This window comes from Pteronotus mesoamericanus, unplaced genomic scaffold, assembly GCF_021234165.1.
Source record: "Pteronotus mesoamericanus isolate MK-2021 breed Mesoamerican mustached bat unplaced genomic scaffold, CSHL_Meso_final contig_105, whole genome shotgun sequence".
Taxonomy (NCBI): domain Eukaryota; kingdom Metazoa; phylum Chordata; class Mammalia; order Chiroptera; family Mormoopidae; genus Pteronotus; species Pteronotus mesoamericanus.
This window is the reverse complement of record NW_026555006.1, coordinates 4183949-4204916: the sequence shown is the minus strand read 5'-3', so window position 1 is coordinate 4204916 and position 20968 is coordinate 4183949. Positions and strand designations below refer to the sequence as shown.

The following is a 20968-nucleotide window of genomic DNA, read 5'->3' as shown; positions in this document are numbered from 1 at the left end:
TCTTAAAAATTGCAATTGAATGGGTAAGCCAGTGCTAAGTGAAACAAAGTGGTCACAAATGGACAAATACTGTATGATGTCACTTATGTGAGGCTACCCTAAGGGAGTCAGATTCATAGAAAATAGTATGCTGGTTGCCAGGGGCTCTAGGGAGGAGACAGGATTGGGTAATTATTTTACTTAATAAGTTCAGAATTTCATTTTTGCAAGGTGAAGAGAATTCTCTGGGTGGATGGTAGCATAACAATGGAATGTGCTTAATGCCACTTAACAGTATACTCAGAATGATTAAGATGGGTAATTTTATTATGTGTATTTTATCATAACTAAGAAATTGCCATTTAAATATAGTAGTAGATATTAAAATATCACAAAAAGAAAGTAAAAACAGAAATGTATAGGGTTATTCCTTGAACAAATATAATTAACCTGATTGGTGAAGTTTTAGAGGGAGGAATGAGTGCTTGAGTGGAGAGTGATTGGTGTTGAGAGAAAGGGAAAAGAGAGAGAAGAGAGAAGCAGAGAGAGAGAGAGAGAGAGAGAGAGAGAGTGAGTATGTATGTGCATTTGTGTGTATGCAAGAGAAAGGGAAGATACTGTTAATACTTATAAGAGCTGAGACAGAGTGGAAAGTTAGGCATTGTGAAATGAGAGTTTATAAAAACAGGTAAATCAGTGAGTAAACACCCTTTAAGGCCTACAAGTCCCCTTTACTGTGTTATCAGCCAGTATAGTTGTGTTTGGATCATAGTTGTTACTCAAAAGTAAGAATTCTTAAGAGTCAAGCTGTAAAGAGATAGCCTATGTCATTTCCCTGTAATACATATAATAGCATTAGATGTTCTGGCCTCTTTAAAACCTACATTTTTTTGACAGCAGAATCCCATGTATTTTGTCTTAGATATTAATATCTGTAATTTCTGCCTTTTTTGTTTTATGAAATGTCAGAATTTTTTCTAGATGATTTTTAGTAACTGTTTATATGTAAATATGAAAAGCAACTTATTAGAGTATGTCCCTGGAAACTCTGTGTAACTGTGCTTACAGACTAGATATATTCATTCAACAAACATATTAAGTATTTTCTATATGACAGACTTTGATGTAACAGTAGGAATTTTGGTTCCAGAGATAAGTTATAGTGCTTGTCCACAAGGAACTTAAAACCTGAGAGTAAAATTAGACCAGACATGTAGGTGAAGGTTTTTTGTTTTGTTTTTTTTTAAGTTAAAAAAATTTTTTTTTTTTTATTGATTTGAGGGTGGCAAGGGGAAGAGAGACAGAGAGAGAGAGAGAGAGAGAGAGAGAGAGAGAGAGAGACATCGCTTTGTTGTTCCACTTATCCATGCAGTCACTGGTTGATTCCTGTATATGCCCTGACCAGGGATCGAATGCTCAAATTTAGCATATCCAGACTATTCTCTAACCACCCGAGTTACCTGGCCAGGGATAATTTGGTAAATCATTTTCCCATCTAAAATGGAAGGGGCCGTGGAGATCATTTTATTTAGTGGTTTTAAAGTGTATATTCTAGTAAACTCTTTTGAGCTAATTTGTGTATGAGGAGTGGGGTAAGGAAAGATGAGGTATGCTTTCTTTTATCAGAGTACCTTTGCTTTTACCTGTTTTACACTTTGAACCTTGAGGAAGGGTTCATTTTAAGAAAGACTTTTGCAGCTTAACAAAGAAAATTTGAAAACCTAATTAATCTCTTGTTTTCAGTTGGGAAAACTGAGGATTTAGGAGCATAATTGTTTTGCCCAGTATCACTACTTGTCAGAACTGTGACTAGAAATGAGGTCTGCTGGCTCTGAACTAATCTCTTTCTTAAAACGCCTTTGGAAAATAAGTCTCTAAACTGCTTGTAGAAGTTAGTTGTGCCTATACAATCATCTTATGGGGTACTTTTCTTCCCTAGGACAGTGAATTATTATTCATAATTCATCATGAAGATTTTATAATTTTTATAAGATGTCAGGGAAAGCTACCTAATTTTCTGTTTTTAAAATAAGCAGTATCCAGGGGACTTTGCATATTAAAGGTACCAGAGCCCTTTACCAAAACAAACAATTCCATTGATTTCCTTTGGGTGCACAATCAATAGGTATTATCTATTATGTATTTCTACATCCATGATCCTTGGGTGAAAATGCCATTTTCATTTGTTTTTACTTTAGTTTTACTTTATCTTGGGCTAGATGTGTTTTGACAGGCCAAATACGTAATAATCAAATAACATCAAATGGATCTTTGGTCTTTCAGACACATTTTATTCATTAATAATGATGTCAAATTGTAACATCCTGATATACTCACTTTGGAAGAAATATTTCAATATGTCTATGATAGCTGAATTCTAAAATGAGGTGAGGGTATTTAGGCTTCTGGGTTGGATGACTAAAACTCTAATATTAATTTTTTTATGCAGATCTTTGATGGAAAACAGATTCCACAGAGAATGGTTGATGGATGGAATGCTTTTTTCTTTGATAAAACAGAAGAACTGGTAATTTTTAAATAGTTTTTGTTATGAAAGGTTTACTGATAGATGTTAGGATTTGCATAATTTAATAAATTTATTTGGATTTGGAGTCTATATTTTAGATAGGTATAGATATTTCTCTCTTTCTCTTTCTCTCTTTTTTTTTTCTCACCTGTAGAAAAAGCGTTTACCTTCACTTGGAAAGAACACAGAAACATTAGGAGAGCTTTGGTTGGGACTGCTTCGCTTCTATACTGAAGAGTTTGATTTCAAGGAATATGTAATTAGCATTCGGCAGAAAAAGCTGTTGACAACTTTTGAGAAGCAGTGGACATCCAAATGCATTGCAATCGAAGGTAATCGTTTAGCTGATATTCAGAAACGTAACAAAATGAAAAGCCAGTTTCATTTGGCCAAAGAAATTGAGGGGAAAACTGAAACACATTAGAATTTGGAAGATTCTTCCTTTTGATTTATCAGTTTCCATCCTTTAATCTACAATTAAAAAATAATAATTTGCTGTTTGGGTGGTCTAAGTTATATATTAGATTATAGTCATGGCTACTAAGTATATTTAATGTTGCAATGAATGTAATTCTCAAAAAATAAAAATTTTCTTTTCTAGACCCTTTTGACTTGAATCATAATCTTGGTGCTGGAGTTTCTAGAAAAAGTAAGTTTTAAATACAGAAATTCTGTGCTCTTAAAGCTCTTACACATTAAGGTCTGCATCTTTATTGTTTTTTCTTTCTTTAATAGTGACCAATTTCATCATGAAGGCATTTATTAATGGAAGGAAACTTTTTGGTACTCCTTTTTATCCACTCATTGGCAGAGAAGCTGTAAGTTTACATAATTTGAATTCTTAATGTTTTCTTTTTTCTTACAGAACTTTTCATAGTACAAGAAACCTATTCCTATTTCTAAGTTGGTGTTAGAAATAGGGAAAGAGATGTTTATATAGCACCCTGTATTTTTTTTTATTGCATTTATCATAGTCTATAATGAGATATCTGTTTGCTAAGTTTTGTTTATCTGTTTGTTAAATTGTATCTCCTACATTAGACTATATTTCCATGAGGAATGTCCATATCCATAAGGTTTACCAGCATGTCTCCAATGCCTATCATAGTGTCTGGAAAAGAGAACGTACCAAATAAGCATATGTTAGATGAATGAGGGAGTATAGTCAAGACTCAGGATCCTTAAATTTTGAATTTGGGGTGCTGCCCACTGCATCTCCTTCATGTCTAGAAATTGTGAAAATATAAACAGAGAAGACAACACCAAAGAAATGCTTTACTTACTGAGGCTTTTGCTCTAATTTTAGTTTAGCCCTAGTAAGCTCAATTAGATAGTATGTATTGAGAGGATTCCTTTTGCCTGAACTGGGTAGCATACTGTTCCACATTCCTCTTGGTCTCACTGTGGTTTTTGTTTGGTTTTCTGTGGGAGGAGGTCTTAGTTTCAGAGAAAATCCCAAGAGAGAAACCATTTCTCTGCTATTCATAATAAATATTCTTATCTTAGTCCATTTTTAACACTCTTTAGGAGTTTGGGGTAAGAAAAGCAGAAAAAAAGTCTAGAGCTTTATTCCCCTGGAGCACTGGTTCTCAGACACTTTTGATCTGCCTCTGAGCAGGGTGAAAATGATTATATGGAGAGAGAAAAAAAAATAACAGTAAAATTTGAAAAAACACAAAAATCATGCAAGGACAAAATGTCTAATAAAAGGAAAAATCCCATAATTTTACTATAATATTAATTCAAATAGCAATAAATGAAAAGCATAGCTAAAACAAACCTTATGATGCACTGATAAGCATTTTGCCTGAAAATTCTGGGAGTTCCAGCTATTAGTGTGAACATGTGCTTTTATGTTCAGTGGGAACCTAGCAGTTTCATTAATAAGTAAATAATAAATTAGAGTCGTGGGAAACTGGAAATGTGCTAATTTTAGCCTATAATACAAAATGTCAGTAACTCTTAATAATATGAGTAGTCCTAATAGATACCACAGTCTTTGGTCGTGACTGTCATTTGGTGTAGGAGCCAAACATCAGTTTGGGGCCTATGAGTCTGCTAACCATTTTTTGATCTACTTTATTCTGTTTTAAAAGTCAATATATAGGATTCTATAGCTTGGATCAATCAGTTTAACTGTTCTCCTTTGGTAGACATTAAGTTGTTTTTATTATATCAGTATTAAAACTAATATTTTAGAAAATATACTTGTTTAATAAATTTTCCTGCTTTTATTTTCCATAGTAAAGTTTATTCTTTCAATATTTATTGAATTCCTATTTTGTAGCTGTTTTTCTGCTATGTACTTGGATAATAGCATGCAAAATAAATGTGTCTCATTCCTTTAAACTAATGAAAATAAAGACAAGTATATTTTCTTTCACCTTTCTTACTCAGTCCCACTTCAGCTATACTTCTACATTATTAGGACTTCTGATATGTTGTCCCATTTTCTTCCATTCTATCAATCAGTTATCTTCTGTCCTCACTTTTCTCCCCTTTTAACTTATATTTCTGGCATATTCTTTAAATTTCTTTGTACCATTTTCCTTCTGTTGCACCCTGATGTTTTCAACCTTACGTAAATTTAACCATCCATTATCTATGTGTGCTAGTGAAAATAAGCACTAATGGGAAAGTCATAAAGCCAGGCAATTTTATTTATATAGCACAACTATAAATTATGTTTACCAGCCTCACCTGGACTTTCAATACTAACTTTCTTTTTATTTTTTTAAATTTTATTTTTCAATTACAGTTGACATTCATTATTATTTTGTGTTAGTTTCAGGTGTACAGCATAGTGGGTAGACAGTCATATACTTTATTGAGCAATTCCCCTGATATTTCAAGTACTCACCTGGCACCATAGGTAGTTATTACAGTGGTGACTATATTTCCTGTGCTATACTTTTATACCCCTATGGCTGTTTTTTAACTGCCAAGTTGTACTTCTTAATCCCTTCACCTTTTTTCACCCAGTTTCCCAGCCCTCCTCCCCTTTGGAATCCATCATTTTCTTCTTTTGTTTCCTCAGTATAAAAGTATCCTCAGGTATAAAATAAAGATGAAAATAGTATCTACTATATTGAGATGACATGTGGAGATACTACAGATGAATGAGAAAATAGCATGGATGTAAAGTGATGTTGAGGCTGATAATTCTGAATCTCATTTTCTTTATCTTTGGCTTTTGTTCATTTTGTTTCTCATGAATCTCATTTTCATGTGGTTTTAGTGGCAGTGGAGTATCTGTTGCTATTTATTTCCTTTTTTTTTTTTTAACCTATTTCTATATCTTGGTCTCCTTTCCATTTGCATTTAAAAGTTTGTAGTGATTTTTTTCTAATGAAGTTGTATTTTCTCTCTAGGAATACTTCTTTGATTCTAGAGTATTAACAGATGGAGAACTGGCTCCCAATGATCGATGCTGCCGTGTTTGTGGAAAAATAGGCCACTACATGAAAGACTGCCCCAAAAGGAGAAGGTTGGCAAAAAATTTTGTATCAAAATGACACAGAAATTAAAGTTGAGGTCAATTGTAGCTATAACTGTGTTCAAATATGTTTAAGTGAGTTAGTTCAAGGCTTTAAATGGGACCTTAGTAAATGTATATTTTAGTGGAATTTTATAATAGGTACCATGATGTCTTACAGCGTTCATTTGTTTACTTATTAAATGTTAATTTATTTTTTATTGACACCTGCTGTATTTTGGGAACTGTGCCTATGATCCAAGAAAAGAATGACCAAGACCCAAGGCATGGGGTTCTGGCTGAGGACCTCACAGTCATACAAACCAATCATTAAAATATAATTAACTGAATCTTTGAGATATATGCTCTGAGGTATATAACATTTACCTTGAGTAATATGCGTTCTGTGCACCTGATAAAATATATTTCTATGAAAAATACTTTCCTGTGTTCTATATATGTACTGCTTAATAGACCAGGAAAATCTTTTCTTTCTTTAGTCATCAAGTCTTTTCTGATATAAAGAGCTTAGAACTTTTCAGGCAGAACAAGCTCCCTCATTTCTATCACTGTTATTTACTGACTGTTAAATTTAGGTAGGATACTAATCTTCCTTAAGCCCTAGTTTCTTCCCCTATAAGATGAAGATAATAAATACCAACCTCTAAGGATTGTTACAAGATTAAACAGATATCTTAAAATTTTTTTAATTTGATACTTTATTATAAAAGTACTGAAATACCCAGTTTTTGCCATATGAGTAGGTGTGCTATAAATGTGAGTTCCTTTGCCTTTAAAAAGATGTATGAAACATGGGCGTATTAGTCACTTTAATTGTGAAACTCTTGAATATTAGTTTGTTCTGTGACTCCCTCAGTTTACAAGTCCCTAGCCCCACATTATTGGTATCAGCAGTTTACTGTTTAGAGTAAAGAAGAAAGACAGTGAAGAAGAGAAGGAAGGGAATGAAGAGGAGAAAGACTCTCGAGACCTCCTTGATCCCCGAGACCTCCATGATACTAGAGACTTCAGAGACCCCCGAGACCTCAGATGTTTTATATGTGGAGATGCAGGACATGTACGAAGGGAGTGCCCCGAAGTCAAGCTGGCCCGGCAGAGGAATAGCAGTGTGGCAGGTAAACAGAAAAGATTAAAGTAGTTTCTGGTGGAAATGAAGTAATTTATGTTGATGCCATTCTAAGGACCCTAATTCCTTTCTATTCCAAACCTAGCCATATGATTTTGGACCTTATAATTTCTTAAAGAGATAAAATTTAGACAGGCTTTTATTTTTAACAGTATTTGGATATGTGCACTTTCTAGGTCTTAGTGGTCTCTTGTATTCAATCAATTCCCTTTAAGTATTCTCTAGATTTGAATCAGACTCAGTTTCTCTCAATATAAAAATTAATACTAGTTAACTTTTTCCTCCCAAAAGTTCATGAGAAGGTTTCTTCTGGGAATATAGGGGAAATTATATCTCTTCCCACTGATAATATGAGAGAGGGAGATCTATTCCTTATAATCTATTTTATTTTTTAAAAGATTTTATTTATTATCTGATTTTAGAGAGGGGGTAAGGAAGGGAGGAAGAGACAGAGAAAAATATCAACGTGAGAGAGAAACATTGATCAGTTGCCTCTCATACATGCCCTGAACAGGGATCAAACCTGCAACTCAGGGATGTGCCCTGACCAGAAATTGAACCAGCAAACTTTCAATTTAGGGGACGACATCCAACCAACTGAACCACACCAGTCAGGGCGAGATCTGTTCCTTTTATATTTCAAAAGCAATTTTAAGAATTAAAAACCCAATGAGAGTTTATTGAAAGAAAAAAAATAAAATAATTTAGAAATAATGATTTTCAGTTATTCAGATTCTTACTGCAGAAAGTATTTGCTTAAGTATATTATTTCCTTTAGAAAAGTAATGTTACATTTGTTCTGTTTTCGAGGACCAGTGTATTTTTTTAACAATCAGGATTGAAAAATGGCATTTTTAAAAAAATTTAGTTGTAAGTCCTTCATTAACATCATCATAGTTTAAAAGTGCAAGTTTTAAAATCTCAGAAAGACTTGAGACTCTTTTATAGGTTGTCATTTCTCTGCTATGTTATCTTTTGATTTTCTTTCTGATGTTTTCTCTTAGCAGCCCAGCTGGTCCGCAACCTTGTAAATGCCCAACAAGTGGCTAGTTCATCCCAGCAACAGGGTGATCAGTCCATAAGGACTAGACAGTCCTCAGAATGTGTAAGTATTGTGCCTGCAAATGGGTTAGTCTTTGCAGGAAGATAGCACTATTTTGGGTGGAAGATAGGGTTGATCTTTCAGACTGGTAAACACAATCTTCTAGATTACACAGTGCTTTGTAGAGGTGTCCTTGCTAAGGATATGTGGTAGAAGAGAGCATTACTTTTATGGTAATGTAGACCTGTGTTTATATATATGGCTAAGCTCCCTAACTTCATTGAACCTGTTTTAATTGTAAAATAAGATAACTAGCTAATAAGGTTGTTGGTTGGATTAAAATAAGGTAATCACTTCGAGGTTTCAGGCTTTGCCTAGTGGAAAAATATTGGTACCATTAATAAAAAAACAAAACAAAACACAAAAATTGAGCTGTATTAGACGGTTAGCAGTGTTAAGGCAATACATATGTGGCATTTCACTTGCTTGAAACTTTGGTCTACTTATAGCTGATACGGATACCTAGTGAAGTACACCCTGTAAAAGACAGAGTACTGAATTAGAGTTCAGATTCTCAGGTTTCGTATTAACTTTGTTGAGTTATTCTTAACTTTTATCTGAATCTATATTCACCTTCTTAAATTAATTGATTTAATACTGATTGAATGCTTACTCTAAACCTGACACAGTGCTCTAAGTACTTTGCACTCACCAAATTTAATTCTCTGAGTGGTCTTGTGAAAAGGTAAGTATTTGTGTGAACAAATTGGGAAGCTGAGAATAAGAAATTAAAAAGATTCAAACCCAGATCTATGTAGCTTCAAGACTGTTAACTCTTAAACATGCTAAATCTGATGTGATCTGTATTTTAGAAAAAATACTTAGAGCATTTGAAAACCAGTAATAGGGAGAGTCTTGGAAAAACATTTAGGAGCCCACTAAAATGTATCTGCTATCCTGAATTTGGTATTTATATTTTCCACATGTATTGCTTAATCTTCACAAAAACCTGTGAGTTAGATTCTGTTATTTATATGTTACAAGTGAAGAAATAGATTAGAGTTTCTTTCCTGAGGTCAACAGATACTTGGGAACAAAACTTGAACCTTCAAGCTGTGTCTAAAACCTGCTCCTATGCTGCCTCTAACATTCATTCTCTGCTTCTGGCACTCTCTTTTCTCTCATTTGACATTTGCAAAGAGTTTGTCTAATGGATGTTACTATTCTGATGTCTCACAAAGCACATTAACCTCAACATGTCTAGAATGTAGCTCATAATTCTCTCCAACTCCCTAGATTTGCCTCTTTCTCTTGTGTTCTCCATATCATGGAATTGTCCTACTATCTAGTTTCTGGAACTACTTCCTCCTACTCAACTCCCATATCCAGTCAGTCACCCAGTCCTACTGTTTGTGCATATAAAAAGTAGCTAGGTCATAGCCATTTTCTTTTCTCTGTCCTTATATTATATTTCCCTAGCATGGGTTACCATCATCTCAGGATGTCTGTATTATATATAGCAGCCTTATAAACAGTCTCACCAGTCTTGTATTTATCTTTTAAAATATTCCCTGTTTCATTCCTATTAAGCCAGAGTATTTTTTCTAAAATGCAGATTGATGATGTTTCTGATGTATTTAAAACTTTCAGTGGTTTGTTTCCCAGTGTCCTCAGGATAGAGTCTAAACTACAGGTCCTGTAGGAACCTTCCATTATCTTGCTCCTATTTAGTTCTTCAGCCTCAGATCCGCCATTCCTCTTCTCTTACAATAATAATCTTCTTTAAGATTCCGATTACTTTAAAAGCCATGTTTTTGTGCCTGTTGACTTTCAGTTACGTTGTTCCCTCTGCCTGAAACACTCTTTACTTCTCCTTACCTCTCCACCCTTTTTTAAATCAGACTGGTTTCTATTTGCCTTTAAGTCTCAACCTAAGCATCATTTTTTCTAGGAAGCTTTCCTTGGTTTTCTTTCTTTCATCTTACCTCCCTCTGCGCCAGCGCCCCCAAGTCAGGTTAGGTGTTCACACTGTGATTTCATTATACACTATACATTATTACATTCTTTATCACAGTAATCATTGTATTTTATTGATTGCTTATGTAATATTTATCTGCTCCACCTCCTTTCCCCCATAAACTAAGTTCCACAAGAACATACATATTAGTACTGTATTTTTAACTCGTAGAACAATTGCCCTCTACATAATTGACACTTAGTAAATACTTATTGAGGGACTGAGTGAAAGTGACTGAGATACTTAGATGTAAGTTTCTGGTTAGAGTTGGAAGTATGGATTCTGCATGATGGGAATGTTGTCTGGGCTGTCTCTTCTTTGGGCAGTAAAAAGGTTTATGAGGTAATACTTAATGTGAGGATGAGTTTTAGGACCTTGTGAAAAATTCTACCTTCATGTAAAATGGGGTTCTTCTATTTGTTATGTATATCATAAGCTGTGTTTATAATGTTTTAATGCAATAACTCCATAATTTTGTATTTGATAATCAGTCCTTTTATAAAATTAGGATGTTTATAAATTAATTTAAAAATCTATCTTTTTTTCCTCTGCAGTCTGATTCACCATCTTATTCTCCCCAGCCCCAGCCATTTCCACAGAACTCTTCGCAATCGGCTGCCATTACCCAGCCTGCATCCCAGCCAGGATCCCAAACCAAGCTTGGCCCACCTCAGCAGGGAGCCCAGCCCCCTCATCAGGTCCAGATGCCGATGTATAACTTTCCCCAGTCACCACCAGCTCAGTATTCTCCCATGCACAATATGGGATTGTTGCCAATGCATCCCCTCCAGATCCCTGCCCCATCCTGGCCTATCCATGGCCCAGTGATCCACTCTGCACCAGGCAGTGCCCCCAGCAATATTGGCCTGAACGACCCCAGCATCATCTTTGCACAACCTGCTGCCAGACCTGTGGCGATCCCTAGCTCCTCTCATGATGGACACTGGCCTCGTACTGTGGCTCCAAATTCCCTGGTGAACAATGGTGCAGTGGGGAATTCGGGTAACCCATTCTTTTCTTCTTTTGTGTCTGTCTGTAGAGAGGTTGGGCAATTATTATTACTGGTGGGACCTGGGGAAGTGAATGTGAAGAAAAGAATGCAAGTGATATTTGCGGGGCGGGGGGCAGTATAGGATTAGATAAAGGGAAAGAGTATGAGCTCTGGATTCAGACTGCTTTGATGTGAATCCTGGCTCTGCCATTTATTATGTGGCATGGGGCAGTTGCCTCATCTCTTTGTACATTGGTTTCATCTGTAAAATAGGGATGTTAATAGTATCTAACAGGGATATTGTGAATATTAAATAAGGTAATATACATAAATACTAGTTATTTTAAATTTTGACTGCAATACTGCTTTATATAGGTATTGTTAGCACTCATTTTACAGTTGAAGAAACTGAAGGGTTAAGTATCAAGCTGTCATAATTAATCATAGTAGATCCAAAATTTAATCCAGTTTTTTTTCTTTTAAACCTGTGTTCTTTGCCCTGGCCTCTTTACTGTTGCCCAGTAAGGAGCAGTTCTTTAAAAAGAAAAAAATATGTAGCGCTTTGTAGCATTAAAAAAATGATCATTTTTTATGATATCTAAGTAATAAATTTTCATTATAGAACATTTGAAAAAGAATTTTAATTCCTATAATAATTACTAAGTAATATTTTGGTGTATTGCCCTCCATTTATTTTCTAGTATTTTCATGTTTAAAAATAGTTTATATATACCATATATCTAGTTTTATATCCAGCTTTTTAATAGTAATTATTTTTAAAACTCTATTATGGAAAATTTGAAATGTATACAAAAAGAGAGAGTAAGGTATAATTAACCTCCCTCCATCCCTCCCTCTGTTAGCCAGCTTTAATAGTTATCAACATTTGCTGTTCTTTTATCTGACCCCTTCATCCCGTTAAAAAAAAAATTCTGGCTTGAGTATTTAATGAAATATGAAACATTGTATGAAATTTGCTTATAAACTTTAGTTTTCTTTTAAAAAATCAAGAGTATTACCATACCCAGGATCATCTAATATACAGCTCTTGCTCCTTTTTTCTTATTTTTATAAAATTGTTACTGTTGAATCAAGAGTCAAGCAAAACCTATTCATTGTATGTTATTGTTATATCTCTTATTTAATTTATAATAGTTTCCCTTCTCTATTTTCTTCCCCACATTATTTATTGAAGAAAGAGTAGCATTTCCCACATTCTGGTGTTGACTGCCTGTATATTTGTGGCATTATTTAATATGTACTCCATATTTCCTGTAAAGTGGTAGTTCTGTTCAGAGGCTGGATTAGAATCAGGTTTTTTGTGTAGTTTTGGGAAGACTCTTCTTGGTCGGTCCTGTATATTTCCTATTTCTGCACTTCAGAAGGAACTAACTGGTTCTGCTTCTTTTAGTGACTTAAGGTTGATCATGAGTTAGGTGATGTCAGCTTGTTCTATCCATTATCAAGTTCTTTATTAATTTTTACATAATATTCTTGGCCAACACTGATAATTATTGCTGATATCCATTATTTCACTACGGGTTGTAAAATGGTAATTTTTGTATTTATTGTTTATTCTTGTATAAAGAAGAACTTTTCCTTAAGTTTTTTGTTACACTGAAATATAGTTTTATAGGAAATGTACATTCAAAGCTTGGTTCCTTCTCTTTATCAGTTTTCATAAGAATTTTAGTGATAATTTTAAACAAAAGAGTGCTGTTCTTTAGAGCACTGGTGGAAGAGGTGTCTCTGACCCTTTTTGGAACAATACAGATAATACATTTGGCGGAACAGAAATGCCAGAATGTGGGAACTCTTTTAGATTTCCAAGATCAAAAGATAATGGCATGCATGGCCATTCTAATGTGGCCTCTGCTTCTCTCATTCAACAAATGTTTACTGTGTATATACCATGACATGCACAAGGATAGTCTTTGAGTTATATAACCATAAAGATGGACTCAGTGTTTTGCCCTTTGATATATTGGCTCAGGTTTAGTTTTAAGTCCTCCTCCTCCTCCTCCTCTTCACTGCTAATTGATCTCTGTTTCAGCCTTAATGAACTAATATCTGACAAACATATCATAGTCTCTCACCCCTGATTTCTTAAGTTGTTCCCTGTGCCTGAAATATCTTCTCCATTACTTCTCCTTACTCTCACCTTGTCCTGCTTTGCTTCAAAGCTTGGCTGCCTTATTCATTCTCCATTTTTAAATTTAGATTACTTTCTTCAGGAAGCCTTTAGCTCTTGCTGATTCTGTTTTCCATTTGTATTAGGTACCTTTTCTTCCCATGTTTCCTTAATATCCATATCATAACCCTTATATTACTGTGATGAAATTACCTCTTGTCTGCAGAACCCATTAGACTGAACTTCTAGAGGCTGTGGCTTGTTTTTTATCTGCCATTGTCTGCATAATGTCCACTACAGTACTTGATGCATAGTAGATATATTATTCATGTATTGGTATTATATAATAAACTATTATTCAGTAAATATTTATTGTTGCATGGATGTATAACCCCTAGTTAATATTACAGCTGAAATTACTATTTTGCTAAAAATGGGAGGACTAGATGAGAATATATTAAAATGATAATAGTGGTTGTATTAGAGTAGGAGATTGTGTGAGTTTTCCCCTCATTTTTGAAATTATTTTGTGTATGGCCATACCACCTTGAAAGCCCCTGATCTCATCTGAAATTATCTTTAATGAGGTTGTATCACTTGTATTATGAAACTATTTTCTTGTGAAAAATGGCCAAGATTGGAATGTATTCTTAAAAATACCCTTTAATGTTAATGTTAACATTATTTCTCAGTTGGTCAGGACCTCAGAGCTCAGTATGTATATACCCAGTCTCATTTACTGTTAACTTTGAGCCTTATAGCTTCAGCTTTTAATTGAAACTTGACTTTATGAATTTGTGGTAAACTAGTGGCTTTATTTTTCTGGTTGCCTCTTGAAAAGACTGAGCTTAGAAGAATGCAGCTAATAAGGGTTTTCATTTTCTTGCTCTCTAATCCTCCCTATCCCTTATTTCCTAATTTCAGTTGCTAGTAGGACGTTTAATGAATAAGGGCAGTGTCTTTCAGGTTATTTCATGCCTCACTGTGACCCCGAATGAGGAAAATCACCAAAAATGATTCAGAAGATTCAGGGTGTACAGTACTTAAAAGATCATCTTAAAGGGAAGTAGGCTGATGGGGGTGGTTTGCCAGAGAAAGGACAGGAGTCATATTTTTTGAGTTTCTACTTATATTACAAGTGCCAGAACTTGTACAAGCCACTTTTATCTTGTTACCTAATTTAATCCTTATAACAACTTGAGGTTCATATTGAACCTGAGTAATTTTTGGAACTAGGATTTGAACTTAAACTTGTTTGGCTCGAAAGCCCTAGTTCTCAACCATTATACCACAGTGCCTCAGCTTCCAATAAATAGAGAACTTCTTTTGAGGCCAAGATATAATTAATTCTAGGATAGTTGGCATTGTCTTTAGGATAAAATGTAAGTTCCTCAATGATGCTCTAAGGTTTTTTGAAATATAGATCCTCCTTACCTGCTCAGCTTTTTCTGTTACCACTTCCTTTACCCCTGTTTCTGTTTTGTCAGTTGTTTTGAAACTTCCCAAATGTGCTGTGTGTTTCTGCTTTCTGGCTTTTATGCATGCTATTCCTTTTGTCTAAAAATGCCCTTCTTGCTCCATTTTCCCTATCTTGTTCCCTTGTTCCCTGACTTGTTTTAAGTCAGTCATCTTAGGAAAACCTTTATCCTTGAAAAACTTGGTTTGCCCCCTCTTTGGAATACCTTCTACTGATCTGTATACAACATTTACAACAATTATCACGTATTAGCGTATATGTCTTTTTTTATGTCTCCTATTTGAATAATTTGGGCACAATTATAGTGTGATTCTTTAAAAAAAATTTTTTTTGTATCCTCTGTGTTTAGCATAGTTCTGTGCCAGTTATAGGTACTCAATAAATCTTTGTAGGATGAAGGAATATATGAGTGAACAAATCGATGTTTTAAAATATATCTTTTCTTTCTTATTGAAATGCAGAGCCAGGCTTTCCAGGACTAAATCCTCCAATTCCTTGGGAACATGCACCACGTCCCCATTTCCCACTTGTCCCAGCTTCGTGGCCTTATGGTTTGCATCAAAACTTCATGCATCAGGGAAATGCCAGATTTCAGCCCAACAAACCTTTCTACACTCAAGGTACAAATTTTACAAAGTTTACACATTTTTTAACAGGCCGGGTGGGTTTTGTTCTGGAAGAAGAAGCCTTTGTGAGGGCCAGTATCTGAGAGTGAAAATTCATGTACTCAGTAAACATTTATTGAGAGAGCATCCTGTGTGTCAGTTTATGCTAGGATTTTGTTGATCAAGCAAAAGTTAAGTAAAACCCCCACACTTAATGTGTATTTTGTTACGAGAGCCGGAAATATAAAATAAATGAGAATAGGAGCTTAAAGGAATCAGTTAATGTTACTCTAGCAGAGAGAAAAGAATATGGAGACTAGGGATCAACTCACACAAGATTGGTTGCCTCTCATAAACACCCGAACTAGCGACGAAACCCACAATCCAGGCATGTGCACTGACCAGGAATTAAACTCATGACCTTTCACTTTGTGGGATGATGCCCAACCAACTGAGCCACACATTTGGTATGTTTGAGGTCTGAATTAGATCTTGAAAGAGATTTAGTTTTTTCCCCTAGAGATTTTCTAGGGGTTAGATGGGGAGGGGTGAGTGAATAATGTATGCAGAGCCTCTGAGTTCTGCCTGACATGAGGAAAAAAGAGAAGAGAAAATAATAGGATTAGAGGATTAGGTAAATGGGAAAGATATATATAGATGATGAGACTAGAGAAGGTAGGCTGAGGCTGTATCATCAAAGAGTTTGGACTCAGTTTAGTAAGTCAGGCTCTAATAGATGTTTTTGAGTTGAGTAGTGACATGGTCAGATTTAGTTAGTAAAAACTAAGATTTAAGTGACAGTAAAATTCACTATATTCCATTGGTACTGATGCACCAATAATGGCTTTAATCTAAGTAATGAAAATTACAGACTAAGGAGAATGCCAAGGAACTTGAAGCATTTCATCTAGTCTACTTGAGTTAAAGGTATCTGTCAGTTCCAATAGGGAATTTCCGAGTCTGGCCTTCAGCTCTCAGTTAACCTGAATAGCTCAAAAAACTAGAGTCATAGTTATTACAGTTAAACTTGGGAGTTGAAGAAATATACTCAAGAAATGTTGACTGAATTAAATTATAATTTTAAGGGGAAGCCCCCTTAGTATGATTGTCAGGCTCGATACATCCAGCCTTTCTAAACTATTCATGTACTGATAGGGCATCCCCCGTATTATAGATTACCAGAACCTCGGCTCTGTGTCTGCTGCCTTCTTCTAAGCAAAGAACTAGGGCTGAAGGAAGTTACTGTTTAATCTTACAAGCTGTTTTAGTGGGGAGAGTCTGAAGTTCTTCCCTGGTGGGTTCTCTGTCATTCTTCCCCTCCATCTCTCCCTTGTCTCTTTGCTTTCACATACCCACATTTCCCTTCCCTGTTCCTCCTCTTCCTCATCTCCTACCAAATGTTTTGACATGTTTCATCACTTCTTTACTGTATAAATAGAAAAAAAAAAAAGAATAGCTACAGGTTAAATCTAAGGGGTTATCAGATAAATAGGCACAAGCCTTTCAGTTTCCTGTCTGTGTTGTGTCCAACAGACAGATGTGCCACCCGTCGGTGTAGAGAGCGTTGTCCCCACCCACCAAGAGGAAACGTGTCGGAGTAATGCAAGTCCATTTTCTTTCAGCTGGTCTACCGATGCACAGCAACCAGCCAATCCTGCTGTCTCAAGGGTATCCGTACCTCAATGTCAGTTACATTCAGCAGAAAAAGTGACATTTAATGGAAAGCAAAACAAATCAGGTCCTGATTTAAAATTTTAACACGTTTAGATAGCTTATTTAAATTCTAAGACTGTTTTTAAGAACTGTATTATTTGTATATAAATATGAACTATAGTTTTTACTAGTATCACCAAATTGAGTGATACAAATTTCATCTATTTTATTACCCTATTTTTAAGGGAATTTTATGTTTTGTTTAACCTTGATGAATTGTATAAAGAGAGAATTTAAAAAATTACATTCTTTATTTTCTATTAGCTGTATTCATACTTTGGTTGCTTCAGACTTTATATATTGTTCTTAAGAATTAGGAAAGACTTTCATGTGTTTTAAATTTGTCACTTCTATTCTTTACAGAACCTTGTAGTGCCAAAAACTTTTTAAAAGGTAAAAAAAAATTAATAATAAAATAAAACTACAACCTGAATATTCAGAATTTTTTCTTTTACATTCTTGTATATTGAAAATATTCAAACTTGAACAGAAAGTTGCTTTTATCTGTATTTGAAGTAATTCTATTTTAAGTTAATAAATCTTTTTGACAAGAGTCAAATTTGGTTAATTCATCTGGTTGTTTAGATGATAGAAATATAATGTAATAGTTCAGACTTGTTTTACTCTCAGGGAGTATTCTCACAGGGTTTTGTTGGTTTTTTTTTTTTTTTTTTTTTTTGGTCCCTTATTGGATCTTCACAACAGCCATATGCTATTTTTTAATTTTTTTTTTTTTTAAAGAGAGATTGATTTGTTGTTCCACTTATTTGTGCGTTCATTGGTTGATTCTTGTATGTGCCCTGACTGGGGATTGAATCTGCAACCTTGGTGTACTGGGATGACACTAACCAACTGAGGTACCTGGCCAGGGCTCGTGTACTATATTGATAGAAGCAAATGCTGTCTCCATTTTATCATTGAGAAAACTGAGGTGCAAAACAATAAAGTGATTTTCAAAGGTAGCACACTTAAACATGTCGGAAATAAAATGGAAACATCTTTTAAAGGAAGAGTTTTTAAACACTGAAACCAATAACTGGCAATTAAAGTGAAAGGAAGGTAATTTTTATTTACTGAGGAACACTGGTTAGACCATCTATTCTGAGTCCTAAACTACTACCTGGAAAGCACACTTGTCATAATGGTGTTTACCAGTAATGTTTGTGATTAATAGGAAATCAAACTTGTGTCATTGGTGGTAGGTGTTTTGTTTTGTTTTTTTTTTAAGCTGTTTTTGGTACCACTACATTGAGGTAAAATCATTTTTGAAAAATCATTCAAGGAGATTTGCCAGGGATTTTAGGATAAATGATGCTATAGATTTCTTCCGAAATGTGCAGAATAAGTAAAAAGAAATGTATTTTATGGACAGTGAGTGTACTATTTTTGTTCTGCTTCCTCAGATATGCATTACTTAAAATAGGAGACTTCCTGGGCTTTTGCCATATTTTCCAACATGGAAGATGCTTGAAATCTATTGCAGGAGGTTGAGGGGTTTCCTGCTATATTTACAGCCCTGAAAAGGTATTTATTAAATGTTAAGATCAGGTGTATTTACTGTTACTTTTTCATATTAAAGCTTCAGCATCCCTAAGAATCCTAAGTGGTGTGGAGTTAACTCATTTGTTAATAAGATACCTAGTCCAGCGTATGCCTTTGTGTTAAAATTTTGTGACTTGGAGCATTCAAGATTTTTTTTTAAAGTTAGTATTCAAGTATTTCATCTCCTTTTAGGTTTTAGAATTATGAGGTGTACAGGGTGTTCAACTTGTTCTACTTTTGTAGATATTTGAAATTTTCATTAAAAAGAAAACAATCCACAACTAGAGACTGCCCCTAGCTCAGCCTGCCTTCCTAAAAGAAGCACTATATGCCTTGACAAAAGATATTTAATCTGCAATAAATTTCAGTAAACCTAGGTTTTACTTATGAGACAGTATTATATACTGTATAGTAATTTTCAGCATCTCACTTGTCCCTCCTTCAGCAGTTGCCATTATTAAGTGACAAAACTGTACCTAGTTGAAAAAGAGAAGACTTTTAGTTTGTAATTTATGTGGTAGTAGCTCAGTTTTTAAGTTTGCAGACTGTTCTTTTAAGAGAGGGAAACATCAATTGGTTGTCTCACAAGCCACACCTGTCAGAGCAAGTTTGCACTTTTCATAGAAATTGTAAACTTGAAAAGTTTTTTATTCAAATTCATTGAAGAGCAATTGAAAAGGGGGAAAAAAAATAATCATATGCAGAGAACACACACGCTCTTAAGATCATACAGTTTTGAAATGTTTTGCATAATGTTTAATGGCATGGAGACATTAATATTTTCATTTGCCATTTAATTTTATTCAAAGATATGAATGGTGTACTGTGTAATTTATTCAATACCCTGAGATGGACATTTTTACTATTTTTTTAATATATAAAAATATATGTAAAATGTTGATGGGCTAAAGCTATTTCCTAAAATTTATTTTTCAGTTACAGTTGATATACAAACATTATATTAGTTTCAGGTGTAAACATAGTAAGTAGACATTTATATACCTTATGAAGTGATCACCAAGATAAATTTAGTACCCATCTGACGCCATACATAGTTTTACTACAATATACTTGACTATATAATTTGCTATACTGTCCTTTACATCTCTGTGACTGTTTTTATAATTGGCAGTTTGTACTTCTTAATCCCTTTCCCCTTTTAACTCAACCCTCAGCAGTGCCTCCCTTCCATCTGGCAACCTGTTTGTTCTCTGTATCTGTGTTTATTTTTGTTGAGTTTATGGTTTTTTGTCTGTTTTTTAAGATTCCACATATTAGTGAAATTATACAGTATTTGTCTTTTTTGTTTCACTTTGCATATCCTTGAGGTCCATTTTTGTTGTCCCAAATGGCAAGATTTCATTCTTTTTTATGGCAACGTGAAAAATTCCATTGTACACATGCACTACATCTCTATCCATTCATCCAGGTTGCTTCCATGTCAGCCTATTGTAGATAATGCTGTAGTGAACATAGGGGTGCACATACCTTTTTAATATTACTGCTTCTGATTTCTTCGGATACATACTCAAAAGTGAAATGGAATTGCTGGGTCATGTTAGCCTTTTTAAATTTTTGCAGAACCTTTGTAACGTATTCCATAATGGGTGCACCAGTTTATCATCCCACCAAGAGTGCACAAGGGTTCCCTTTTCTCCACATCCTTGCCAACACTTGTTTGATTATTGATAATAGCCATTCTGCCAGGTGTGAGATATCATCTCATAGTGTTTTTGATTTGCTTTTCCCTGACGATCATTCATGTTCAGCATCTTTTTATGTGCCTGTTGACCACCTGAATGACCTCTTTGGAGAAATGTGTTTGTGTCTTTGATGCTAACCTGTGTTAAGTTTTTGATATATTTTAGATATTAACCTATTATTGGATGTAGCATTTGCAAATAATTTTTCCTATATAGTAGATTGCCTTTTTGTTGTAGGTGGTTTCCTTTTGCAGTGCAAAAGCTTTGATATAGCACCATCTGTTCAATTTTTGCTTTTGTCTTTGCCCTAGGAAAGATATTTTTAAAAAATGTAGCTAGGAATATATCCAAAAGTTTTATGCCTATGTTTTCTTTTAGGAGTGTTATGGCCCTAAGCCTTATGTTTCACTTTTAGTCTTTAATTCATTTTTTATTTTTGTATATGGTGTAAGTGATCTAGTTTTATTTCTAAGGTAAAGCTATTTTTGTGTTTGCTTTTACATTATGGTGAATTCTTACACATGGGATTATTAGGTAAAAAGGATAAAAATTCCAAGGTTCCTGTGACATAGTGGTTACCAATTTGCAGTTCCAACAAACTATATACAATGTGTTGGTA

At 34.5% G+C, this 20968-nt stretch overlaps 1 protein-coding gene across 8 annotated transcripts in view; it reads left to right on the top strand.

Moving 5' to 3' along the window:
• Window positions 1-17175, top strand: part of TUT4 (terminal uridylyl transferase 4) — an 85310-nt gene extending 68135 nt beyond the window's left edge. Inside the window, exons 21-30 of one of the 8 annotated variants that reach the window (XM_054573139.1) lie at window positions 2429-2506; window positions 2661-2838; window positions 3108-3155; window positions 3242-3324; window positions 5878-5993; window positions 6909-7117; window positions 8133-8233; window positions 10742-11189; window positions 15248-15406; window positions 17014-17175. In XM_054573139.1, coding sequence (XP_054429114.1) covers window positions 2429-2506; window positions 2661-2838; window positions 3108-3155; window positions 3242-3324; window positions 5878-5993; window positions 6909-7117; window positions 8133-8233; window positions 10742-11189; window positions 15248-15406; window positions 17014-17102 — 1509 coding nt within the window. In that variant the 3' untranslated portion in view covers window positions 17103-17175. Of the gene's footprint in view, window positions 1-2428; window positions 2507-2660; window positions 2839-3107; window positions 3156-3241; window positions 3325-5877; window positions 5994-6893; window positions 7118-8132; window positions 8234-10741; window positions 11190-15247; window positions 15407-16924 lie in introns of all 8 variants that reach the window. The other 7 variants (XM_054573131.1, XM_054573122.1, XM_054573166.1 and 4 more) reach the window with 7 other exon arrangements.
• The last annotated feature ends 3793 nt before the right edge of the window (window positions 17176-20968 follow it).